Source organism: Rousettus aegyptiacus, unplaced genomic scaffold, assembly GCF_014176215.1.
Source record: "Rousettus aegyptiacus isolate mRouAeg1 unplaced genomic scaffold, mRouAeg1.p scaffold_m13_p_2, whole genome shotgun sequence".
Taxonomy (NCBI): domain Eukaryota; kingdom Metazoa; phylum Chordata; class Mammalia; order Chiroptera; family Pteropodidae; genus Rousettus; species Rousettus aegyptiacus.
The window spans coordinates 5147208-5174747 of NW_023416295.1; the positions used below are offsets into that span (position 1 = coordinate 5147208).

Consider the following 27540-nt stretch of genomic DNA (forward strand, 5'->3'; position numbering starts at 1 on the left):
CTGTAATAATCTTGGGGTTCCGCTAACTGGAGGCACCGGAGTGCCAGTGGGGGTGCCGGAGAAGCAATGCTTCCACCAGAGGCCGCCTTAAGGTCCTTTCCGAAGTTACTGAAATTACTCTATTAATGTACACATTCTATCTAACCTTTTTGTTAAAAAGAGTCTAAATGTCGGCTTCTCCCCCTGAGTTTATATACTGGACGTATGTTACGAAGTGTTGACTTTGAAATCAGAACCTTGGTTCTCATCATTTTCTGTTCCAAACACCTTTTCCTGTGTTTTCTAGCTTGATTTATGGTGCACTATGTTTCTAGACCTTGGGGTTGTCAAAACATTCTCATCTACCCAGCTGACCTGCCAGCAGATGTTCTCCCGAGTACCCTAACCCTACAGGAGCTCGTGGCCAAACAAATAACTCGTATAAGCAATCACAATAGAAACCAATAAGCTACAATAACGGTGTTAAGAGAAACTACGGCAGTGCCCAGGGGGAAGGACTCAGAGTCAGGGAACATTTTTTGAGTGGACAACCGAGTTAAGTTTAAAAGTTGAGCATTTTATTAAACAAACTCCGGGGAGAGGAGAAAGCCACTGCTGGGCAAGGGAGCGTAGTGTGCAAAAGTGCGGAGCTGTGAGCAAACACAGCTTGGGAGACGGCGGGCGAGGAGGCATAAGCCAAGGCGATGGCAGGAGCTGAGGCCACTCTCAGGGCGAGCAGTTAAATGCCATCATCACCCACCCGGTCACCCAAGTCAGCAGCCTGAGAGTTCATCCAAGATCCTGTCCTGCTCCATGCCCCATTTCTAGCCGGTCGCCATGCCTGGGAGACTTTACCTTCTTCATCTCCCCGGGATCTTTTCATCCCTTTTGCTTCCTTCGCTGCAGCTGCTTTGCTTCAGGTCCTCCCCCGCTCGTCGTAGTGCGGCAGCCTACTGTGACTGCTCGCTTCCAACATGTCCCTCCCCACCCACCCTGGACTCTCAGGCAGAGCGGTCTTTTAGCTAAGAGGCTTCCATTTCCCAAGAAACAATCTTGGATTGCCTCCTTCATGTGCCTCCCCTCAACTTCCAGAAAACTATTTTGATCCTCTGGAAGAACTTACAACATTCTGCTCCATACTGTAGTTGGAGACCAGAGACACGCCATTTAATCCGTCTGCTTTATCCATACTTCTTCCCAGAGACTGGAATCCCATGGTCCCTGCTAATTGGGCAGCAGATTGTGGGACCTTGGACCCTAACCTCTGGTTCAAACTACTGACCAGGGCAAGTAACGGTTTCAAGCTAGACAGATAAGATTTTCTACCCTAGAAATTCTGTATCATGATCTAGATTTCAGTATGTGACCAGAGGACTATTAGGGCCATTTTGGAGCCAGCATGGATGCTACTGAGCAGGCAGGTGGCTACTGTGTAGAGAGAAGAATGCAGCTTGTGCGCGGAAAGGGGTAGTGGAAAGATGTCACGTGGTGGCTGGGCTGGTCCGCGTGGTAAGAGAGACTGTGATTCCTTGTCACCTTGTTGGTTTTGAGTCCCTCATGAGACCCGCCTATACTTCTGGTCCTGGGTTTTAGGAGAACCACTGGCTTCTTATATGAATCACTTCTTTTATTTAAATCAGCTAAAGTAGGGTTCCATTTCTTAGAATCGAATTAATCCCATGACATTTATGCAGAAGTCTGCATTAGGCTATAATTTCTTCGAATGAAGAAACTATAGCATGTTTACCTTTCTATTTCTCACATAATATAGCACAGCGACTTACATATAGCTGATCGACAGCTGTCTCATGAACTGAATTTAACTACGGAAGTAAATGACTTTGGACTTGAATAATTAGTAGCAATTAGATAAACAGAAGGATGACGCTTTCCAGGGCAGAGTGGAGGAGCGGGGAAGAAAGCCTCTTTGGCTGACCTCCATTTTAGGCAGAGCCCCTGCGGAAGCCAAGCACACACATTCGCACCATAGCAAGTACTATACCTTCCTGCTCCTGGTCAAAACCTGACAAAGAAGAGAGACAAAACCCAGGCAGCCCCCGCACAGCATGTTCTGATTGGGAAACGGTGACCTCAGTTGCTGAAGATCAGTAACTGAGAGCCAGAGCCAAACGGCAAGGCGGCCACCAACGCGCTCGACAGCTGCAGCCCACATCCCGCGAGAGGGACGTCATCCGAGAACTTCAGTATGAAAAACGCCACGTTTTACTTCTGAAGATAAATTTTCTCTTTTTCACAAAGACTTTAAAATCCATGTAACCATAAAAGATCATTTGAATGTCTTTACAGTAAGAAGGTAGAGAAAAAGTTAGCAGTTTTCCATCGAAGTGTGAGAATATTCAAATATTTTTACTTTGAAAATACAAGATTAACATGATTATTATTTTTAAATATTCTTTCTTTAGATTCAGCAAATGTCCTTATTGCTTCAAAGGCCAGACTCCATTTTAATTGTTATTGTCCTCTGCCCACAAGAAGAGAGTTCTGATGAAGTAATAATGCTCAGCTGTGAACGAGGAAGGCCATTCGAGCAACGGGAGAAACCCACGCCCGACGGCTTCCTGACGACGCCCTTACACTTGAAGACCACGGAAGCAGTCCGCAGTCTGCTCAAGCGCACACAATGGGACACGGCAGAAAAGGCAGATAAAAGACGAGGCCAGATTTCCTGCTACAGTGTGAAAGTCCGCCCTTTTCACTGCCAAGCCGAATGCAGCGGGCGCGACCCGCCCAGGCCAGGTGGCTCAGCCATTACCAGGCCTTTTGAGCTGCTGGTGAGAAACTGGCAAGCCTCTGAAGAGGCCTATTTAGGGCTCATGGGGTTGACGTCACTTTTGGATAATGAGTTAGGCTTGAAAATGATGACATTGCAGTCACACCACTTGAGAGTAAAAAAGAAAGCGCAACTGCTCCTGATGGGCTCTGAGAGCATATAAATCGCACTGATCTCGTGTGATTTATGTCACTGGAAGAGGGGCACGGCAGAGTGTTTCCTGAGTTGCATTAGGTATGGCGTACGGATTCGATCTGGCTGGCTTCACCGGCATGAGAGGCTAAGCAGAGAAAAGGCCTGATAAAAGTGGCACACTGCGGCCACCCATCCAGTGCTGGCACTCAGGACCACGGAGCGTTCCCAGGAAGGCCCGTCCTGCACGAGTCAGACGACCAATGAGCAAGTTGCCGGACTGGACTCGAAGTGTCAGAACCAACTCTTTCCTAGCATACATGCCTTTATTTTCATTTCTGTGGAGCATAAATCAGGCACCATCGATAATAGTTAAAGGCTTAGCTGAAACAACATTGCTTTTCTTGCGAAATGAATGCCAGTTCTAAGAGGAAAACAGGCGCTGCACCTGATCGAGCAGCTACGTCCAGCTGTTCCTTCGGATCAAAATAAAGTGGCTCTGCAGGACGCTCTGAGACGGCACGACCAATGTTTAACTTAGGCTGGCTTCGGACGGCTTCTGTAGAAACATGGCACCCTTTCCTGCTTACAGTATGGGAACCTAGCTTTTAATGCCATAAGTGAAACCTCTGAAGGTCAGTACCAAAACATCACATCATTCAAACACACCTTCGTATTCACGTTTAAAGGATGGGAGCCTGGGGTTCCTTGCATACGCCTGGGATTTTACATATTTTAACACTCATGTCTGACTGTTTGATGCGATGAATTCTTTGCAGTTCACAAATACAAATGGGATTCATAACATAACGGAGAATAAGTAGAGGCTCAGAATGTGCTTATATTTTATGTCAAAAACAAAAACAAACAAAAAGGTGATTGCCTGACAATTCGAGGAACCTATAGGTGACCAGTTGAGGTGGTAGCTAAGGGCAATTTCTTAAGAAATCAGACCAAAATATGTCAAGTATCCATGCTTTATAATTTTTTACCCATGCTTTAATAAAGAATAATTAAAATATACCAAAAAAAAAAAAAAGTTTCCCCAAAAGCCACCTAAACCGACTCTGTCTGGATCTGTGGTTTTCCGTCCCGGAGACCACCTACCCCAGCGCGAAATTGCTGTCCTCCTTCCAGTCCACGATGCGGCAGACGAACAGCGTGTCGGCGTAATCCTTGGGCCGGGTCACAAAGTCCTGAGGGCAGTCCTTGAGAGGCACGTATATTCTAGGCACTCGGTGGTCCGAGGGGGAAAACAGGGCGTACTTCTTAAACAGCTCGCTGTTCCTGTCGGCCAGGGGCTTGAGGAAGCCGGCTGCCGCGCGCGAGTGCTTCTTCTCCACGATGTGCACCACCTGCCAACACAGAACCGCAGTCGGTGCCGTGCACCCGCAGGGCGGGGCGACAGCTGGGAACAGTCCGCAGGGCACTGTTGGGTCGTCTACGGCCTTGCCACCCCATACAGGCCCGATCTCGTCCGATCTCGGAAGCTAAGCAGGGTCGGGCCTGGTCAGTACTTGGATGGGAGACCACCGAGGAACACCAGGTGCTGTCGGTGTGAAAAATAAAAAAACAAGGGCGAAACACGTTTGGAGCCAGATCTAGCCCACGGGCCCTCCGCTCATTACAGTCCCCCACACCTAGGGGGGTGGCTGGCATGGGCTGAGCGTTCAGCATGCTTATTACGATAAAGATCTAGACAACCGGATGGGCAACTGGGGGTACCATATATTCAATGTAATTTAGAAGTTCCCTCTGTCACCATCCAGGAGATAGTCTCCGGGCCAGCTCGCTAGAGCGGGTGGGGACGCTGCGTTCCCCGGTTCAGCGTGCTGCCCCCGACGCTCGGGAGAGGCAGCCTCGCGGCGTCACACCACCTCCTTCTCTCCCGCGCACACGGCTGCCACCTCGAGCTAGGGCCGGCTGTGTTTGAGCCCGTGTCTGAATATGCCACCAGCATATATAATTAAAAGATAAAATTGGATTATGCAAAACAACAAAAACAGGATGCAAAAGGAACTGTTTTTGTTTCTATGATCACTAAATTACTTTGGAAAAACTAAAAAAGACTTCTTAAAGGCTTACTTTTGAATTAGATAAAGGCATGATAACAATAAAAAAAATTAGAGCAAAAAACTATACAAATCTAGAAGTGTACATTCATATTGCTTTACTTGTACCTAAAATCTCACTTCACTTTAAATAACCCAAACTGGAAATCATAAATATTACATTACGACTGTGATTTAAGCAGAAGATAATGCAGAACTTCAACAAATATACCCACACAGAAAGAAAATGCCTTGACCCTTCACGCAAGACAAGCAAATGAGTACATGCGTATGCGTTTAAAGTTATAAAAAGAGTCACTTTTCATGATACCCTGCTTCCGCTGACTTTCCTGATTAAATGACCACCTACGGTCCTAAGGGAATCATGTGAGAACTTCGATAGGAGGTCGGGTGGCAGCCATTTGAACAAATGGAGAAAATCTGAAGGCAGTGACCTTGGCTGATCTTTGCAGCGACTTCTCTGGTAAAGCTCTCGTGTCCTGTGCCACAGAGGTGCTCTCGTCTTTTGTACCTGGTGTACCAGCATCCTCTTTTCCTAAATTAAAAAGAGAAAGGGAGAGAAGAGGAGGAATCAGTCAGATGCGTACCTGTTAGGCGTACAGACTCATGGGATTTTAAATTCAGAGCTACAAGGATTCCTGGATACCAATTACCCAACCACTCACTTTGTGCAAATGGGAACCAGGCCCACGGTGGTCAGGTGACTTGGCCAAGGTCAATCGCATTGCCAACTTGTATGAATGTTCACACTCTGCTGGCCATATTTTACCTATGTCACGTTATTCATATAATAAGCATCGTACATGTGGAGCGCATCAGATCATGCTGAATTAAACTAAACTGCCCATGTGTCAAAATGCCAAAACGACTAGATGTTAAATACTGCCCCGGCCCACAATAGAGAATAGAGATAGGTTAATTTATTATGCACATCTGCCGAAATAAAACAAAATGAAAATAAATGTTAACTTTTAAAAGTATTTTAGTATCAGCTGTAACAAAATGGCAGAAAATAGGTTATATTTATTAAATAAATAAATCAAAATGCCAACCCTGATTTTCCTGGCTTTTCTTGGTGAAATTGTATAAAGAGTAAGATATTTAAAGTCTTTTAAGGTTTAATTTCCTTTCTTAAAACCTTATAAAATGCACATTCACCCAAGAAGCTAAAACCACATCTCCCCAGTAAAGAGAAAGTCGGGCTCTGTACCAGAAGTAGTAAAACCACTCACGAACAAAAGCGGCAAATCACACACTTTTGAACACTTAACATTTTGTATTTTCATGTGTCCCGCACCACAAAATATGCTTAGCTAACTATACTGGAGTGTCTGGATTCTAGGGGTCACAACCAACTCACAGGGGACCCACTCCAGAAAGCTAAGGAAAACTTGTACTTATCATTTAGATATTACCAAGGCCAAAATAAATAAATAAACGAATTCTTTTCAGGACCAGCTGCCTCTTGGCGCAGGCTCAGCGTGAAGCCAGCGGTCTCTGTTCTGGGCGTCCCCTGAGAACACTGACGTTGTGTGTGACCTACTGACGCTGGAGAATGATGGGCTGCTTGCTTCTCCAGCTACGCTGAGATAAACCTACCAAAGGGCCCACTGGAGGCAGGATTCTCATTGTTTTCCAAGAAGAAAACACAAACGAAACTTTCCCATTGTTGGTCACCCTGTCCCTCAGTAAAAGAGGACATCCTCCAAGTTCATCTTTACTTTAGACCACAGTTCAGGACTCCAAAATCATTGGATGCTTCGAGAACAAAACCTCTCACACGTTTAGGTAGAAACAACCAAATAAGTTGTTGATCTGTTCCATAACATATCTTGCTGACGTGTTCTGCAGAACAAGGTAATTCGGGAAAGATTAGGAGACTGGAAACACCATGGACAAGAACACCATACTTAGACACCTGACATCTGAGTTTCCGATCTCAAGCGCCGGCAGTCAGTACAGGCGAGCGAGGGTTTTCTCCAGGCAGCCCAAACCCTCGGCACGCAGCTTTCTGTGATGGCCACTGTCGGTTCCATCTTGTGACTGCTACTTTAAATTCTATCCCAGCAACAGGCAAGTCTTCAGTTCTGAAGGTTATGCCAGGTTGTATCCAACAAAAGCGGGCAAGCCGTGGCAGTGGGCTCCATCGTGATGTTCAGATATCACACCTGAGCATGACCTTTTTGGGCTCTGTGTTCATGAGGACATCCTGGCAGAAATCAGGCTTCACTCAAACAAAGATGTATTCTGGAGTTCAACTAATAAATTAAACTGAGTTTACAGCCCTGCGGGTGAGCATCACAGATATGTCTGATAAACATGACGGAACACGACACCAGCTTAGAAAGGTAAATCACCTTAATAGGTTCCCCACAACTACAGCTCACCACACCGAAGAGCCAACTTGCCAATTCAGTGAGAAAATCCACCACATTGTTTAATTACAAGATCAGCTAATTATTCATTTATTCCATGTGTATTTCTTGAGCACTAGGCATTGAGGATTCAGTGGTGAATAAAAGAAATATGGTCCCAGCCCTTATGGAAAATATACATTAATTCAAAAAATAAACACGCTGTTGTAAATTGTGATGAATACTAGGAAGGAAAGAAGTGTCCCTTGGGAAGAAAAGAGGACATATGATCTAGTTTAAGGGGTGAGGGAAAGGCCCTGTGTGGCAGTGACATTTAAGCTGAGACGTGCCATGGTGTGTGTAGAAGTAAAGAAGGGGACAAAAGGGTGGGGAACGGCACGAGGAGAGCGGCAGAGGTGGAAGTTCTTGGCACAATCTAGGAACAGAACGACGGCCACGTAGCTGGAGCGCGCTGAGCAAGAATGGGCAGGAAAAGAGATGAGAACGAAAGGGAGACGCGAGTCAAGTCTGGTGGGGCCTTCTAGGATTTCAGAGTCCTGAACTTAAACCTAAAGACAACGGGAAGCTGGCTGAGAATTGTGCGCCAGACAGTGACATTGCCCGCGGTGAGATCTGTGCAGGCTCACAGCAGTTAAGAGCTACTGTAGTCCCGACATGCGTGGACAGCGCTCGGATGCAGGCACCGGAGATGGAACTAAAAGGATCAGTTTAAAACGTGTTTTAGAGTTGAACCAACAGAACTTGGGGGTAATAAAATATGAGCGTTTAAGATTATTAGATATGAGACGTAAAAGATGACTTCCAACTTTCCAGCATCTGCAGCTAGGCTGACAGAGATATCATTACTGGCAGGAAAGACCAGAGAAGGAAGTAAAAATCAAGAATTCTGTTTCAGAGGTGGTTCTGTGTGAGAGGCCTCCTGTGAACCCCACTTGTGAACCCCACCTGTGAACCGCACCTGTGATAAAGTTGGGAAGAGTTCCACAAGAAGGTCTGAAGCTCAAAAAGAGATCTGCACCGTGGCTTTAAACACAGTTTCTGCATTTTGAACTTCCATATTAATCCTTTAAGCCCAAGCTGCAGAGAAGAGGTTCAAACCAAAGACTGTTCAACTACTAAGTCTGTGAAGCTCTTCCACCACTACGTACTCAGGTGAGAAGTAATGCGCCATCGCCGTCACTGTCACGGAAGAAAGCTTCGCTGAAGAAGTGGCTTGGGACGTGAGGGATGTGCAGATGACTTGGATAAGATAAGGAAGTTAAAGCGTATTCCAGGCAAAGGCCGGCATGCGTGCAAAGGCCCAGGGCTGTGACAGGGCCTGACGTGTAGCCAGCAACGGTAAGGGCGCAGGCATGGGCGGAAGCGCCTGGGAGCGGAGAGGAACAAGGCTGGCGGAGAGGTGGGATGCGTCCCGCCGCAGACTGCAGTTACCCCCCAATTACTCTCTCCTCTCCTACTGACAAGGACTCCAATACTTAGCTGGGTTTGCTAGTTTAAAAATTACTTTCCTCACCCTTCTTGCAACTAAACATGGCCTATATGTCTAAGTTTTAGCTAATAAGATTCAGCTTAAAGCGTCGTGACTTCCAGGAAGTGTCCTCAAAGGACAGAAGACAGACCTTCCCTCTTCCTTCCTGCTTGCTGGCTAGAATGCGGATGTGATACAGCTGGACCTCAGGTACTCATCTTGGTCCTGAGGTCACAGGACAAGGGTGCTTTCTACTGAGCAGCACAAGGGAATAAGCTGAAGACTGGGACTATCCTACAGGCCCTGGCCTGCCTGCCTCTAGTCTCATTTTTATAAGATAGAAATAAAGTTCTTTCTTGTTTAAGCCACGGATGTTTTGGGATTTAATGCCATTCTCAGTAGAACATACTTTCTAATGTACAAGTCCAGATGATGAAACTAACAAGCTTAAACACTATCCTATACAACAGGGGTCCCCAACGCCCGGGGCCGTGGATGGGTGCCGGTCCAGTCTGTAGCTTGTTAGGAACCGAAACGCACAGGAGGAGGTGAGCAGTGGGCGGGTGAGTGAAGCTTCATCTGTATCTGCAGCCGCTCCCCAGCACCAGCATCACCACCTCAGCTCCACCTTGGATCATCAGGCATTCCATTCTCATAGGAGAATTCACGGGTCCCTGGTGCCAAAAAAGGTTGGGGCCCGCTGCTACACAACCTTACAAAGACAACGGACACATATATTTTAAGGATATGAATTTGGCAGCAATCTGGAGTGGGGAGGCAAAAGCAGCAGAGATCTGAGAAAGCCGGAGTTGCAGTCTAGGTGAGACAACCAGAATCTGAATTAAGACAGTGGCAGTGACAGCAAAGGGAGAGGTTTGAGAGACTCCTAAGAAGGATGCTGCTAAGTGTGTCTCCATCACTATGGATGACTTCGTATATGAAAAACGGACTTATATTAAAAGAGCTTCTGCTTGAATATCAAGAAGAATACCTTGAGAGAGCAATAAAATTCCGTGAGAAAACTGCTAGAATAGGGTAAAGTTGCTGGCAGCCCTCGACAGGGCAAAGGTTATACATCCCCATGGCCTTCGACTCTGTCATACTGAAAGCATTCTGTGGCCCATTCTAGTTCAAGAAATCCCAGAAACCAGTGACTATAAGATTCTTAATCTAAAAGAGAGAATTTTCTAAAAACTCGATGCACTACTAACATAAGCAACTACTCATTATATTCCTCCAAGACACACTCTGGGAAGAAATGTCCAGTGAAATCCTCATCTTTTTCTACAGATTATCTGAAAATCCTATTTTAAACATTTAAAAAGTAAAATGCCATGGTTTGCTGAGGTTGGCATTGTCACATACATCAAGGGCAAACCCAACACCTTATTTTGGTAAGAAAAATGATTCTGATTTGGCTTTCTCATACAGAAACAACAGACTGACAAGTCTGATGATTCTTAACACTTTATAAAAACATTGAAAGGTTTTCAGATAATGATTGTGATGCTAAGCGGGGACAATGTTAAGGAAAAAAGCAAGGAATTGGCAAAAAAAAGTTTCAATTCTATCCAATTAAAAAAGTGACAAACTGACAAATTTAAGCTTTTTCAAACATCTCTAAAGAACCACAGAAATTTATAAAAATTCAAAAACTGCACATTTTTTTTGTAAATAAAACTATTTCCCTTCAGATCTCTTAAAATCAATCAACCGGGAAAGCTTATTTTATGAGCCCCTCATTCCAATGAAATGTTGAAATGACAACACAGGTCCTCACAGGGGCAGGTAACAGGTCTTTCTTGCTTAAGCCACGGATGTTTTAGGGTTTAACACCATTCTCAGCAGAACAGGTCTGCCAGGTACAGTGGGTGCTCATGATCCTATAAGAGCCCACATGCAGCCCTTGCCAGGGCCAAGGCTCAAGGACACCAATGAGTTCCCTTCTTCACAAAATCCCCAGTCAAGCGAGCCACTCACTGTGAAATAACGCTAACAATATTGCATGGTGCCAGGGAGTTTTCACGGCGTTCATGAACGCTGCCTCGTTTGGCCCATAGCACACCTCACGTTCTGGGTAGAGTAGGGGCTGTTATTCCAGTTTCACCAACGAAAGGGGAGTAACGAAGAGGCAGAGCCAGTCGCTGACAGTGGTGACCTGCTCTGCACACAAGCGAGAATTAGAGCATCGTAGGAAGAGCTGTGAAAACCTACATCGAGCTATCGTGTACGTGGTGATCGGACCCCCTGGAATGCTGGCGTGAACCCAGTGAAGGTCCTGAATCTCTATGGCGTGTGGGGCACTGTCTCTGCCCTCGGACAGCGCACGTGCTAGAACGAGATGAGGATGAAAACAAACACTGAGAGCACATGGTGCTGGCGGCTGGCAAGAAGTGTACCCAAAGGCAGTAAAAGGGGAGCCACACGGTTTGACCGTGAACCCCTGAGCTGAAAATGGGAAGGCTGGCTAGAGAGATGGGCTTGGGGAGCATTCCAGAAAGGGAAGGGCGTGTGCAAGGGCACACCACCAAGAGCAAACTGAGGAGGAAGGTTCTGTGTCTACGGTGCAGGGACCAGCCCACCAAGGCCTCATATGCTGAAGAGTACATCTTTTATATTGTAGGGATGGAAAGCCATTGAAATTTTTGAGAATAACATGATTAGAATTATATTTTATGGGAAGTCAATGGTCAGTCTATTACTCCCTTGAAGATAATCTTTTTCTCTAGCTGCTTTTAAGATTTTCTCGAGGCCTTTGGTTTTCTATAGTTTCATCTTGATGCATCTAAGTTTAGATTTTGTTCTTTTACTTCTGCTTACAATTACTGGTCTTCTTTAATCTGTGGTTTGGCATCTCAACTGTTATGGAAAATCTCAGCCATTAACTTCAAAATTCACCTTTGCTCATTTTCTTTCTCATGGCCTTCTGGGACTTTAACGAAACTTATACTTTCTCACTCTATTTTCTAGGTCACTTTCCCTCTCTCCTCTGTGGTTTCTGCCTATTTCTCTAGATAATTTTTTCTTACTGTCTTCCAGTTCATTAGCTTTCTCTTCAGCTTTATCCAATCTTCTGTTAAACTCATCCATTGAGGTTTTTTTCTTTAAACTCCAAGACATGCTTTTCCTCCCCCACTGAGTTTTTAATTTCATTATAGTTATGCCTGTTTCTAGGAGTTTTATTTCATTCCTTTTCCAATTTGCTGTCACATTTTACAGTTTCCTATTCTTTGCAGCTATCTTCAAGCTCATCTTTAATTTTTCAGACGCATAATTTTAAAAAGTGGCAATGATTCTGGCATCTGCTGACATTTACCAGGGGTTTTTTCTATTGTTTGTAGCTGCCGATGGTTCTCGCATTGACATATGGTTTCCTTGGGCGCCTGTTTATATTTATGTGCTGGTCACTGAATAATTTGAGGCCTAGGTTGAAGAATTTTTCCTTTTGAAAGAATTTCCACTTGATTTTGCCAGATACCTGGAGGCACTATCAGCCCTTAAACCCATTCGAGACTTGAGATTCCTTAGCTGACCCAGTCAGCTTGAATCTGGGCTGCAATTTTACATAAGAGCTGGTATGTTTCAGGTCTACCCTCAGCCTAATGGTGTATAGCCCTTTGGGGTCCCAGCTTCATGTGAGAAGTCTGACTTTTGTGGCCCCCATAACCACTGGTCAAATCTGCAATGTTCCCTGGGTTCCCCACTCCAATTTTAACCTGGCAATGCCTGCCAGCCCTTTGATGCTCTAAAAAGAAGGTCGTGCATTTTGGGTTTTTTTTTTTTGGGTGGGGGAGAGGGGTCTGAATATTTGTAGTTGTATCAGTGGGCTGAATAACAGCCCACCATTACTATTAACAGAAAGTCACTAGGATTTATATTTTAGAAATATTTTTCAGGTGGCAGTTAGGGAGCAGTGACAGGGGTGAGGACAGGGGAGGGGGCGATGGTGCTCTGCGCAGGACACACAACAAGGGAGCAAGGAAGCTACTCGGAGAGTGTCCAGTGTCACACTGAGGCAGACGCACGAGGGATGGGGTGCGGGGGCAGGTGTCCCACACTTATTCTTACCAGAGACCCCCTCAGGGAAGTGTCACTATTCTGAATTTTTAGAGAATGGCAATCCGCACTTAAGTAACTTATCCCGGGGTTCATCCAAGGAGATGGTTAGACTCGAGGTAGAGGGGGATGATCCAAGGATGAGTCCAAATGCAAACTCTTCCCACCACCGTAAACGAGATCTGGAAGAAAGGCAGGTGCATGTGGGCGGGTTTCAGCGCGGATGGGACGGCTGCCAACAATTCTGCGATTCGCTCACAGGCAGTTTTAGAAGATGCCAGTTGACAAACAGCTCTCTCTATAGTTTCACTATTTCCACCCATAGGGGTGACTGAGTTAAAAACATGAGCTCTGGTGTCAGCAGATCTGAATCCAAAAGTGTGTGGCTTTGGACTAATTCCTTCCCTCAGAAGTTCCTCCTTTGTGAATCAGGAATAGTCATGTTTACATGTGGCTCCTGGGCACAAAGTACATTAACAAAAACTGTTGAATACTATTAATGTTGTCGCTGTTATTAGCTCTTGCAGGGAGCTCTGAGTGACTCCAACCCTGTAGTCCTGGGCACAACCGACTGGACTCATGGACAAGACAATGGCTGTGTTATAAAATGGGTCACATTTCATCATCCGTAAAATATAACCTATCTGACAGGGTTAATGAGAAGATTAAATAAAATTAATGTATGGAGAAGTACGACATGAAGCACTCAGTAAGTGCTATATAATACGTACACTTAATTGCACATACTTCCATGTACTTGCTACGTTCTGTGTGAAGGAGGCAAGAGATGGCACTATCCAGGTAGGCAGAGGCCCGGTCAACGTCAAGAAGTTTAGATTTATCCCAAAGACAATGGAAAGCTACAGGGGAAAGCAGGCAGGAGACGGACAGGATTTATGCTTTAAGAAGCTCACACTGGTTGTGGTATGAGAAACAGATTTAGAAGTGAGACTGGAGGCAGGAAAGGCCAGCTAGCAGGTTACTGCAATAAATCAAACCCGTGGCAGAGGGCACGGAAGGTTCTGGATAGAGAGGTATTGAGAAGGAAAACTGACAAGATCATTTAGATGTCAGTGGTGAACAGGAGGTGAGGAAAGTTATATCGGGTATAGCAAAGAACGGGAAAAGCTGCCTCATTTCCTTATAACAGAAGTTCTCAAAGTATGTTCCCTGACCGATGCCATCACCATCACTGGGGAACTCTTAGAAATGCACGTTCCCAGGCCCCGCCGAGAAACTCTGGGGATGAGGCCCAGCAATCTGTTGGAACGAGCTCTCCAAGTGGACTGTGACTCAGACTCACACTAAAGAGTGAAAGCCACTGCTACAGACAAACGAGCAATGAGCATCTCCTGGCAGTCAGGAGGGGGTGTCAGTTCAGCTGGGACTCAGTGAGCTGGAGGTGTTGGACAGCAGGTGTGGCGCTTAAGAGAGGTCTGGGCTGGAGACAGAAGTGAGAGCATCATCTGCGTACAGCGGGCAAATAAAAGAGGGAACTGGCTCCCTCGGAGATGGTTCAGAATTAGCAGGGAAGCGAGCCCGGGGCAGGACAGCGGGGAGCACCAGCATTTAAGAAAGCATAAGTAGAAAAGTTGGCAAGGAGGCTGAGGCATGGTCAGAGAGGGCGGAGGAAAGCCAGGCTAACGCGGGGTAAGAGAAGCCAAGGAAAGCAAGCGTTTCGATAGGGAAAACATAGCCAGCAGTGTGGCCTTAGTGACAAGGAAACAGACGACCCTAGTGAGAAGACTTTTAGAGAAGGAAACGGAGTGAAGTCAGAATGCCGTGCGTGGGGAACTGAGTGGGAGGCGGACTGCGGACGCGGGGTGTGGACCGGCTCCGGAAGGCTGGCTGTGAAGGAAGGGAACCACACAGGGTGGGAGAAATCACGATAAATCTTGAATTTCTTTATTTTTTTAAGATAAGGCAGGCATGAGCACAGTTCGCTGCTGATGGGAAGGAACCAGTAAGGAAGGTGCGGTTGAAGAGGGCACAGTCAGGAAAGGGAGCGGTCCCTGGGCAGGAAGGGATGGGATGCACAGCCCGAGGGAAAGGACTGACCTCAGGCAGGAGGACAGAGGGAAGCCAACTTCATGGTATCGAAAGGAGGCTGGGAGGAGCCATTGGTTAACCTGTTGGCTGAAAGCCAGGGGGCTCCCGGGGACAGTCTTTGTTTTCTCTGAAACACAGAAGCCAAACTCATCTGCTGTGAAGTGCTAGGCCGTGGAGGTCATGCACACGATCAGAGCCTCAGAGCCGGGCTCCACAATTCCAGGCAAGGTTCAAATGCAAACGGGATCTCCAAAGGGCAGCCCTGAACGTGCTGGGCAGTGCGAGGTGATTTACATACACCGGCACACTGAGCAGTGCGAGGTGATTTACATACACCGGCACACTGAGCAGTCCCAACGATCAAATGAGGTAGGCAGGTCCTGTTGTGCTAACGCCAGAGATGAGGGAAATGAGTGACATGCTTGCGACGGTCACCAGCTAGGAACTGGAAAGGACGCTATTCAAACCTAAGTCTCACGAGCGCCGACACCTCATCCTCTTCCCGTGATGCCACTCCACCTTCGGGATCTGAACAGGACTGATGGAAGTGAGAATGGACAGGAACGCATGACTTCGGAGAGATGTGCCTGAGCGATAAGATGCTGGGAGAAGTCGATCCACTCTGTTTTGAGCACATTTCGAGTTTGGGGTGACAATGGAATACAAGTATAATGATGTCCTCTACCCAAGCTGGGGATATAGTTCTACATCTCGGGTGGAGGTTGGGAATATCAATTAGATAATAACACTGTCTGAGAGCAGACAGATGGGTAGAGACTGGGGCAAGAGGGACTTAACAAATGAATAGAGTAACAGGATGTACAAATGAATGAAAAGGAAGTTAATACTCAAGCATTGAGAGAGGGGAAAAAATCCCTTCATTACCCAATTTTCTTGCATTGTTCTAATTTATAGACCAGTAAGGGATTAAGAAAGGAGGTCCTCTTTGCGGCTGGACTTGGTCACCCTCCTCGTCAGGCTGACCGTAAGATGGCTTTGGGTCCCTGTGTTGGAGCCGAGACCTGGGCGGTGCGGGTTTCAGGCCCAAACCTGGGTCCTTCGCAGGGCGACCTTCTCAGACGGGGCTGACTCCCGTTCCCAGCTGTGAACTGTATTAATTATGTCATCCACACTCTCCCGCTTTCCTGAGCACTCTCTGCTCTAAATCTTTCTCTTGCCCAGGAGAAAGCACTTTTAAATTTCTCTCCACTAAAGCTTTAATTGGCTTTTAGCCTCATGGCTCCCAGAAGACCCCAAATGTAGGCACACACACTATGCGCGCCTGCCTAGAGCTAGCTTGAACTTACTAATTCTGCATCTTTCCCAACTGATGGATGATTCCTCCATGAGTTTTTCTTAAAGGCGCCAAGCTTCACATCTTACTGTGATGGGATCGTTTCAGCACTAGACGGTGTTCACTAAAATCAGACTGGTGCTTCTTCGCCTGCCTCCTAAGGACAGGCTATCCATCAAAACTTCAAAACGTGAAAAATGTGCGAAGCTGTCTTAGAGAACTAAGTAGACAATGGCCTCAAAGCTCGGGAAGCCAGACCGGAAAGGTTTCACCGTGTTTGGAGTCTGCCATCTCACATGTCGCAAACACGCATCACATCCCTCCTGGGTTCCAAGCCTCTTCGAGCACTTGCGGTCTTCATCCGACTAAACGTGTCCAGCGGGGGTAAGGAGATCCAGCCCGGTGCTTGGGCAAAAGGGAAAGAACAAAAACACGGCTTCTCCGAGAGCTGGTCCTCTTTATCAATCCGTTTGCTGTGACCCAGTACTAGCAGGACCACGAGGTGATCACTGCCAGGCAAAGAAAACAGTTTAAAGACACTGATTCGTTCAGACTGCATCGTTTCTGAGATCCATCAGGCCCTCCAGGAAACAGCGCAAGGCACCGCTCAAACACAGCCCATGTCTGAAGCATGGAAAACTGCTTCTCCTTTATAAGGTAATAAGTCTAGCTCTAAATGCAAATCAGACTAATGCGGATCACTCCAGCCAGGTTATATAGATGTAAATGAGTCACTACTTTGGGTGCCAAACTGGCAAATGTGAAGGTTTTATAATGGATCGTATGTGGCTGCTGTGAGGAAAAAGGACTCAGGTGTTAAACAGGAGAGTGACTAGTTTGGTCCTTTTTCAGTTTCAAAACAAGGGAAGGAAGGGCAGTCTTTTACAGGACACCTGCTGAATACAAGACTCCGTTATGGGAATTGCAAGTGAGTGAAGGATAAGTAAAAACAGTTACATAAGGGAAATAAAAAAATACTCAACTATAATAATATTAGTCATGAATGTAAATTGCAAAAAAAAAAGAAAGAAATCTATGAAGAAGAATCACAGAAAAGAAACATCACACACTTAGTTGGAAGAAATAAATACGGGCGTGTGGAGAGCATCTCGTGGTGAGCAGAGCAAGATGGCCCCAGCCATCCCCAGGCTTCCTGGTCCTCAGGCCCTTGAAAAAGCCCCTTCCTTCGATTGCAGAGAGGAGCTAGGTGTCCTGCTTCTAACCAACAGAATACGGCTAAGATAACAAGATGTCACTTCCATTCAGATACCAATCTCTTTGCTGGGTCTGATGGAAGTCAGCTGCCATACAGGGAGGACCATGCAGCAAGGAGCTGAGGGCTGCCTCCAGCCAGCAGCCAGCAAGGAACCGAGCTCCTCAGTCCAAAAGCCCCCAAGGAACTACATGTGGCCACAAGTTTAGCTCTTCCCCTAGTCAGACCTTCAGCCGAGCCATGCCTGGACTACGGCCTGGTGAGAAACCCTGAGGCAGAGGGCCGAGCTGAGCCACACCCCGGACCCTGACTAACGGGAAACCTGATGTGGTCCTCTACTCACACGTCAGACACCCAGTGTGTGGGTTTTCCACATCTAGCAATTCTCCAATCTTCTGGGGGTGTCCTGCAATTTAATTCAGTTCTGACACTAACTACCCAGAGTCAGCATAGACCCCACAGATTAAGGGCTCGGTCCCACAAGACTGCCCTGCCCCTGCCATTTCAGAAACCAAATGTAAGTAGTGGGTCTCTAGGCTACCCACACTTCTGTCTAAGTTGGCTTCAAGTCGGGGTTCCCATGAGGGTTCCCATGAGCCTTTCCTTGGGTTTGATAATTCGCTCTAACAGTTCACAGAACTCATGGCAATGCATAACTTAAGTTTACCAGTTTAGTACAAAGAATATAAGAAAAATTACAGGTGAACAGCTAGATGAAGAGATACACAGCGCGAGGGTTTCGAGGACCCCAAGCGGGAGTTTCTACCCCCTTGGAGCTGGACGACCCTCTCGGGACATGGGTGAACTCACCAACCCAGAAGTTCTCAAAAACCCACAGTTCAGAAATTTTTATGAAATCACATGAGTCCAATCAATTTCATCACGTGGGCATGATTGGTTACTAACTCCATCTGCAGCCCTTCTCCCCGTCTCCCGGATAGAGGCTGGGGCTAAAAGTGTCAAGCTTCTGATCCCAGTTTGGTCTTTCAGGTGCCCGGTTCCCATCGTGAAGCTACCTAGGAGTCCACCAAGAGCTGCCTCATACATAGAACAATAGATGTGCCTATCACTCAGGAAACTATGGGGGTTTTAGGAGCTCTGTGTCAGGAACCAGGGTCAAAGACCAAATGTTAGAACAAAAGAGATGTTCCTAGCACTCCTATCACGCAGGAAATTACAAGGGTTTTAGGAGCCCTGTGTCAGGAACCGGAGACAGAGGCCAAATATATATTTCTTATTATGCTACACTGACTCATAGAAAATGCAAGACAGTAAATGTGTTGTTTTAAGCTACTAAGTTTGTGGCAATTTGTTACACAGCCATAGATAATTAATACACATGCAAAATGACACTTGACATTTGAAGAGGAATTTTCACAGGAGACAAGGAATTAGGCAGCACATGCGGCAGAAGAGAGGAGCCCACATGCACAGAGGCAGAGGAGGCAGGGGACTGCTCAGGACAGTACGGAGTCCCGTCTGGCTGGACCGCAGGGCTGAGGAGGCAGGTGCAGGAACTGTGGCTGGAGAGGCAGGCGGGGACCCCCGCTGGGCTGGGCAGCCCATCACTGCCCCACGGGGTCTGACCACCTCTGCAGGAGGAGGCACTTGATACTTGTTGCCTCAAGAGGCAACAAGCTCCAAAAAGTCATTTGGAAAATGCCCATAAAGGAATGCTACGCTTTCTCCTTTTCAAGCTACTTTCCCTTCCATTACCTCATTTGATTTACGCAAGAACCTATGAAGAAGTCAAGGCAAGTATTTATTATAAAATTGTGTTGTTGTTTTAAACAAATAAAGAATATGAAGAACTAAGAGGCAGCATGACTGGCAAAAGCTCTTGTTCTGTACTGTTTTTTCCCTACTAAGAGTGCTGCTACATTTTGTCGGATCTCCCCTCCCTGGTAGACACGCTGACAAGGCTAGCCAGACAGGTTTGGATCCTGGCCCTTGTGCACCGGGGTGGTGGGCCCGAGGAGCATTTGCACCTGGAATAGTAGGTTCAATGAGGCCCAGGTGAACTGCAGAGACGTGAGTGTAGCAGTCTACACTGAGGAAGCTGCTATCAAAGGGGCTTTGAAATAAGAAGGGCAGAAATGAGCATCGGTCCCAAAGTCAAACCTATCAAGTTCACACTCTTTTGCTGCTCCTAGCTCAAGCAAACGCGTCAGAGCTGCGGGGACTGGCTAAATGGGCCAGCTAACTGGGAGCAGAGATGAGCTTTCACTGGGGGCAGCAGGGCAGGGGGGTAATGAAAGGGTGTGCTGGGCTGGGAGGCTGGTTCCAATTACAGGGATAGAGATAACTCGATCATTTCTTAGTTTTTGGTTTTTTTAACCAATTAAAAAAAAAAAAACAGAGTCCATTTCCTACTATAAAATGTTAAAAAAAAGATCCGTCCTTACTGGTGGATATTCTATACCCAGAGTAGAGAGCTATCAGTTCCCTGTCCCCATCCAGAGCCACATGACCCAGTTATTTTTCCAACAGGCTGAGTTGGAATCCTCAACAGCTTTTTGTAAATCTCAACATTACTCTATTCATCAGGCAAAGATTTCCCCTGACATGTTTCTGCATGACTTGAAAAACCTAGACGGTAGTTCTTAAGGAAGAATGGGCATTATTTAGAGTGATCCAAAGGGGAAATTAGTGCCAGTAAGATGAATCTGTAGGCACGTAATTCTGCACAGTGGCAACGAATCTCGTGCAAAGCAAAAACAAAACACATGAAACCATAAGGAAGCAGGTTAAACACTTAAAATTGTAAATGAAAAAAGGCTTCACCACTCAACTGAATAAACCTGGAATACGCTGACCAAAGGGGTCAGTTGGGAAGATCTACCTGCCTGGGTCCTCCCTTCTTCGAGTCTAAGACTGGAAACTAACTTCACAGACAACAGTGCTCAGAATCCCTGGCAGAGGGAGGTGGGACAAAGACCTTAACCATCTGCAGCTGATTCTGTTTCTCAGTTCAATGAAAACCAAACTGAACTTTCTCTTCCAATCTGTTCTTCCAAAACAATAGTTAAATGCAAAGAGAGAGGGATTCTCCCTGAATAAAGACTGATTTTAAATAGTTGTGAGAATTGGTACTTTTAAATGAAAATCATCTTTAATCATGTGATACTCCTGAAAGAGAGACATTCCTTCATTTCTTAAAAATACTCATCACTTCCTTCTTAGTCCTCTACACTTTTTGGTCAGGTCTTCTTCAGACTCTCAAAGTCTTTATCAGAACCACTTCCCACCCCCCACCCTTGCCCCTGAGTTTCCTTGTGTACCAGCTTGGGCCTCGGTGTTATCAAACAGTGACTACTTCCGCCCCATACCTGATAATCTCATCAATTCCCATAGTTCCAACTGATAATGTTCAGATCTATAACTCTCACCATCCTCTTCTGAGTCTACACTTCTATTTCCAATTACTATTGGATGTCACGACCTGAATGTGCTCCATGTAACTCAATTCACCATATGACCAGAACCCAAATTCATAGTCCTTACCCCTGGTCTTCTTTTTCTCATTTAAGAATGTCAGCACCTGTGCAGTTGCTAACCTAGATATCAGTTCATCTCATTCTTGAATGCTCCTCTACTTTGTCCCATATGTGATCTGCCATCGAACACTATCAATTCTAGTTCTGACATGTCTTGCTAATCTATCCCTTCTGCATTCCCGCTGCCACTGCTGTCAGTCAGGTCTTCAAGCATCTCTAATCTTAACTGGTCCCATGTCATGGCCCAATTTCTCCCCTTTTCTAACAATCGGTCTCTTCGCGACAACCCTGGATGACTCCCCACTACCCAGATCTCTTAGCCGTCACAGATGACTGGGCAAAACCTCATCAGAGCCCACTTCCCTAGCCTCCCCTCCAGACTCCCCACCCTGCATCCTACACCATTTCCACCGCAGACATTACCCCAGCTACCATCTTCCTCTTGCCCCTGTTATACCAAAAATATGTTTCACCTTCTCTGCCTGGCAAACCCTATTCATCCTTCAAGGCCCAGAGAATAAACTGTCTTCTTCCCCCTCCCTTTGCCCCCCTTCCTCCTTCACCCTCTCTGTATGGTTCCCCCTCCCTCTACAAATCTGTCCCTCTACTCTGTGTGCACTGTGTGGTTACTAGCAGCCTCTGTTCCCTAACAGCTATCTGTAGCCCTCACTCCATGGGATGTTTTAGCTTCAGAGTTCTCACGCTCTTGACAAAACCTAACAGGTCACTGGCCGGCCCATGTGTTGATGGTCCTTAGGTCAGGAGCCCACACAAGGCCCGGGGGGGCGGGCAGTGTGGGGGGCGGGTGCCGGGCAGACTACACATACCTCTTCCGTAAAGCCATTCCCACTGCAGGGGACTCAGGCAGGCAAGACCCAGAACACACGTGTTACTGCATCTCCTCTTATACACTAATTTCACCTCAAGGACAAGCATCCACATTTTATTCTTTATTCATCTTTTTTTCCCCAGCAAGTGGCAGAATGTCCGGCGTGTCGTTCTCTCTGTATTTGCTTGGATACTCTAAGATGACAGAACAGTCAGTACGAACTGGCTTATATATCAAAGGTGAGTCACTGGCTCACGCAACTTACAGTCCAGAGCTAAGGCAGGTTTCAGGGTCGGCTGATTCAAAGCTCACAAATGACTGTCGGGGCCGATTTTGTCCTTGTGCTCCACTCTTCTACCCACAAAACTTAGCAAGTCATATGATAGCTGCCAGTAGCAATTAGGTGTAAATGTTTCCTGTCCATATCCACCAGGAAACTACTGACATCCCAGAAGTCACCCAGATTAGATTGCTCAGGTCATGTGTTGTGGGAAGAGGACATGGTATGAAGCTACAACGTCTAATACAGTAGCTGTGAACCAAATGTAGCTATTTACAATACAATTAACTGAAATGAATACAATTAGAAAGTCAGTTTTTCAGTCACACTAGCCACATTTCAAGTGCCTGACAGCCACATGTGGCTAGTAGCTGCAGTACTGGACAGCACAGTCTAGAACATTTTGACTGTTGCAGAAAGTCCTACTGGTGTAAGGTAACCAAGTAGACCAAGCAACCGACATAAAACAACCAAGACTCAGCTCAGAAGTTGGGGTCAACTTTGCCCAAAGGACAAGGAATTGGGGAAGGAACAGATACCCTGATGAAAACCTGGGTTCATACGTGAAAGGGAGAAGGGGAAATAGACAGAAAGTACACGAACAACGTCCAACATATTCTTAAAAAAAAGATATTCAATTGATCTGGCACGATTTGCTCTTCAAAAAATATGACCCGTACGTAGAAATTGTCTGTTGTTATAAGTATCAGGTATTTTTCTTTTATGAACTCACTAACTTCCTGCAGGACACTGGATAAGCCAAGTAACTTCTCTGAATCTCAGTTTCCTCGTCTGTAAAACAAAAGGGATGAACTACATCAGTTGTTTCTGACCTTTAAATCACAGCAGATTCTTCACAGTACATTTTAAAACTTAATTTTTGCCCATGATCTCACACTCTGAAGCAGTCTTAGTAACTTAACCACACTGAAAATTAATTTGCTATCCTGTCTTTTTTTTTATTAAAACATGTAACTGTTAACAGAGTTTCTGATCAGCAAAGTCTATGTTACCGTGATGCGCTGGCATCATCTGAGTCAAAGGGGAAGTGAGCTGACCTTGCGGTCTTACTGAAAGCAAATTTACTATTTTCATTTAGTGTTACGAAATACTTAAAAACAATGTAAAGCGCTCCACTGAAAGCCCCTAGGAGTAGATTATCACATGTCAAGAAGAGCGCATGCTCTCAGACAACCCGTGAAGGTCCAGAATGATGCTGTAACGTGTAAACAGTTACGACCCTTGTCACTGGCATGGACTGGCCCAACCTGGAAAGTGCCAGAGTGAGGAATGAATGAATGGACTGGGAAGAAAGAGTCCAACGGTGACTGAAATCTAGCAATCAGGGGACAGAAAATGAGGAGAAAACGATACCATCACACAAAGATGTTGCTCTTCCCTTTTCATTACCAGTAAGCCCAAGAAAAGTGGATTATTAAATAATCCGGGGAGTCGTGTATAAAACTAAAAGTGGATAGCAAGTCAGAGAATCGGGACCGCCACACCGAAGAGGGTGCTCAGAGCCCCACGGGGAGAGTGGTTCCGGAGACCTTTGCGTCTCCCTCGACCTCCACTGAGGAGAAGGGCAGGCACGCACATGTCCTGACTGACATGCCAGAGGCCTGGGAACTCCCATGTCCAGATAACAGCAGTGTTTACTGTTATTTGTTATTTCCTTTTATTTAAATTTCTGTTCCATTAATTTTGTGTTAACAGTGCTATAGCAAGAAGGCTGACAGGCATGTCTATTCCTAGATACTTTATATTCTATAAAATAAACTACTTGTAATATTAGAAAAATGTTCTGAAACCCAAGCGCCCCAGGTCTGCTGATGTGTCAAAGAGAAACTAAGCAAGTAGGTAGGAGTAACTCTGTGATAAAAAATGGGAGGAGGTGGAAGTGAAAAGGACAAGTAGGAAACGCACTGAGCAAGTTCCGGTTACATTTCACTAAAGAACAGATATAATTATTATTATTTCAAGATTTCTTATAATTCATCGTGATCTTCTATTTCTGTTAACCTTTCTAATACTATGAATTTAACAAAAAAAAATCCTTTTAAAAAAACCCCACATTCCTCAAAAGCTAAATATAGAATTCCTATATGACCCAGCAATTCTACTCCTAGGTGTATGCACAAATGAATTAGAAACAGGGACTCAGATATTTGCACGCCAATGTTCATTTCAGCACAATTCACTGTTCAACAGCAAAAGGTGCAAACAACTCAAGTGTCTATCAACATGGATGGATAAACAAAATATGGTATAGACAACATAACGGAATATTATTCAACCATAAAAAGGAATGACATTCTGATACATGCTACGACATGGACGAACCTTGAAAACATTATGATATACGAAATAAGCCTGACACAAAAGTAGAAATATTGTATGATTCCACTTACATGAAATATTGAGGCAAGACAAATTTATAGCAAGGAAGTAGATCGGTAGTTATCAGGGGCTAAGGCAGGTGAAATGATGAGTTACTGCTTAATGATTGCAGAGTTTTTGTTTAGGGTGATGAGGAAGTTTTAGAATCGATAGTAGTAACAGTTGCACATTATGAATATAATTAATGCAACTGAACTGTATACTTAAGAGGTAGGTCCCTGTCCTCTGACAGTCCCGTAAAGGAACTCTTAGAATAGGGGGGTTCTTCAAGGAACTAACCAGGTACCAATGACTCTTTGAAGTATATTTCCAAACTTCTATCATTAACTTCAACTTGCACTTCCAATTACACATGATCATCTCAGACTCAATATACCTAAAAGAAAGACCTTTGTAATAATATAAAAGTAGAAAGTATTTTTACAATAAATAAAAGAGTACAAATAAATTTCTATTAAAAATTAGGTTACTAACTAGTGTAATAAAAAATGAGGGGGAAATTGAAAGGGATTATGATCATAGATGCAAAGGAAATTGAACAATTGAAAAGTCTGTACAACTCTATTCTAATATATTAGAACATGTGGTTCAAGTGTGTGATTTTCCTGGATAATTACCAAAATGAATGCAAGAAGAGAAAAAAATCCCTATAGAAACCAATAATCATTAGAGATGGAGAAAGTTACCAGCTAAAGAAAGCCCTAGCCCACATTTCAAGTACTACTTCTTTAAATGCTTCAATCACTGAGAATAGTTGATCATTCTCGATGCTCTTTTAACGACTCCAAAGCACTGAGAAAAAGAAAGGCTCCTCAATTCTTCCTCCAAAAGTTAATAGAGCCTGATACCAAAACATGACGAAGACAGCACACTAAATAAACCGTAGACATTTTGTATTATAAATACAAAAATCATAAATAAATTATTAGCAAGAAGAAATGAGTTAAAACATTTTATATACCATGACCAAAGGAAGGTTATGGTCTCATGAGGGATCCAAGAATTATGCCGTGGTATAGGTTATCACGTAAGTAAGCCAAAAGGAAAAACAGCATCTTGAAAGAAGCTCAAAGGTACTTGAAAAAAAAAAAATCCAAATCGACTCCTAATAGAAACCTTCAGTCAAAATGAAAGAGGAAACTTGGTTGACCTGGTGCCAGGCCAACAACCAGCATTGTGCTTGAGGGCTCAATACCGGAAACTTTCCCACTGAGTCCGGGAGGAGCCATCACCACTATTACGTAAGGCAGTTCCCGAAGCGATGGCCCCCGAGATGAGGCAACGAGAAGCTCCAACTTAGAAAGGAAGGGGCAAAGTATTATTTGCAGATAAAATTATTTTATGCCTAGAAAATCTTAAAAACAACTAAAAATTATTACAAATAACAAAGGTACTCATTAAGGTATCCAGTTAAAAAAAGACACACACACACACACACACACACACACATAACCTCAATAGCTTTCTTATACAGATCGACAATTATCTGTGGGAAAATGCTAGAAAAAAAATTATTTTCAAATTGATATAAAAAAACACAAAGTAGTCAAGTTTTCTCTAATAAGAAATGTGCTAGACAATGCTACACATAAACTATAAAACATAGTAACTAAGAAATACACAGTAATTCCAAAATGTCATCTAAAATAGTTTAAATTTAAATTTCCCCAATTGTTGTTACATTTTTTCACCAAGGCGGGATCTAATCAAGGTCCATGCACTATTTTTGGTTATGTTTCTTTTGGACCTCATAGTTCTAGAACAGTCTCCCTTGTTTTTTGTTCTTCATGATATTGAGCTTTTTTAACCAGTACAGGCTGCTTGTCTCATGGATTATCCCACATACTGGATCCACATTATTTCTCTCATAGTATCATTTAATTTGTTCCAGTATGCCCTACATTCTCAGTATTTTAGAAATTAGGTCTAGAGGTTTGATTCAAGTGAAATGCTTTTGGCACGAATACTTCACAGATGGTGCTGCATAACAACGCAACCCATCAGCAGGCACGAAATGCCAGGCTGTCCCACTACTAGTGATGCTAAGCTTGACCACCTTGGTCACAGTAGTGCCCACCAAATCTGTCCACTATAAAAGAACGTTTTGCCCAGCGTAATGAAGTAGTAAGTCAACTGTGGCATGACACTTTGGGTCCACATGAATGTCTTCATCTCCAACAACCTTTCACTCAGTGGCTTCAGTATCTATTGATGATCCTTGACCAAATCGATTTTCACACTGAGGGCTGGACTGCCATCGAATGTTTAACCTGTGATCTGTGTATTGGTATTTACGAGGGGAGATATAGCACAATGGTTAAGAGGCCAAGTCTAGGACTGTTCGATTCTGGCTACACAGTAGAATGCTTGAACTTCTAGAGAGCGTTTTAAAATGACCAGATCAACTAGAATCAGAATGCCTGAGGTGGTATCTAGGCATTGATATTTTTAAAAAGCTACTAGGGATTCTAAAGTATACTTACCAACTATGTAACTTTTTTCTGCTCTGGGAATAAAAGCTACAAGTATCTCTGAAATAGATACTATTAATATTCCTAAAACAAATAGTCGGTATATTTTAAGGATTAAATTAAACATAATAAAGATTAATTATAAAGTACTTAGGGCCTAGCACATAGTAAATGCTCAATAAATATCAGTGATCTTTATGTTTAAATACATATATGGCTATACATGTATACAAAAATATATCTAGCTATATCCTAATATATATACATGTAACTAATGATACAACTTGAAAACATGTCAAGTCGCAGTTGACAAGAGTACAGGAAAAATAAATCAAAATTTATAGACATGCATTTTAAAAAATCCCTCTCAGAAACTAACAGATTAACTACATAAAATAATAAACAGCTTATGAAGATAACAATATAAATAAATATGTATTAAGTTTTTGGATATACACACACATCTTTCTTAGCATACATGAAATATTTATAAATAAAGATCATGTAATAGACTATAAAGCTTCAATAATTATAAAATACTAATAACATAAAAGACTCTGTTTTCTGACCATAATACAAAAATTAATCTGACGTCAAAAGATTAGCAAAAAAAAAATTAGAAATTAATAGCCTT

The 27540-nt window shown here is 44.5% G+C and overlaps 1 protein-coding gene and 1 pseudogene across 4 annotated transcripts in view; one reads left to right on the forward strand and one right to left on the reverse strand.

The window, feature by feature from the left end:
* Positions 1-27540, reverse strand: part of DIS3L2 (DIS3 like 3'-5' exoribonuclease 2) — a 261768-nt gene that overhangs the window by 150732 nt on the left and 83496 nt on the right. For all 4 annotated transcript variants that reach the window (XM_016134710.2, XM_016134709.2, XM_036237966.1 and 1 more), the window contains exons 7-8: positions 5409-5509; positions 4010-4257 (exon numbers count right to left, since the gene is read on the reverse strand). In XM_016134710.2, coding sequence (XP_015990196.1) covers positions 4010-4257; positions 5409-5509 — 349 coding nt within the window. The remainder of the gene's footprint in view (positions 1-4009; positions 4258-5408; positions 5510-27540) is intronic.
* Positions 4342-4460, forward strand: LOC118614859 (annotated as a pseudogene).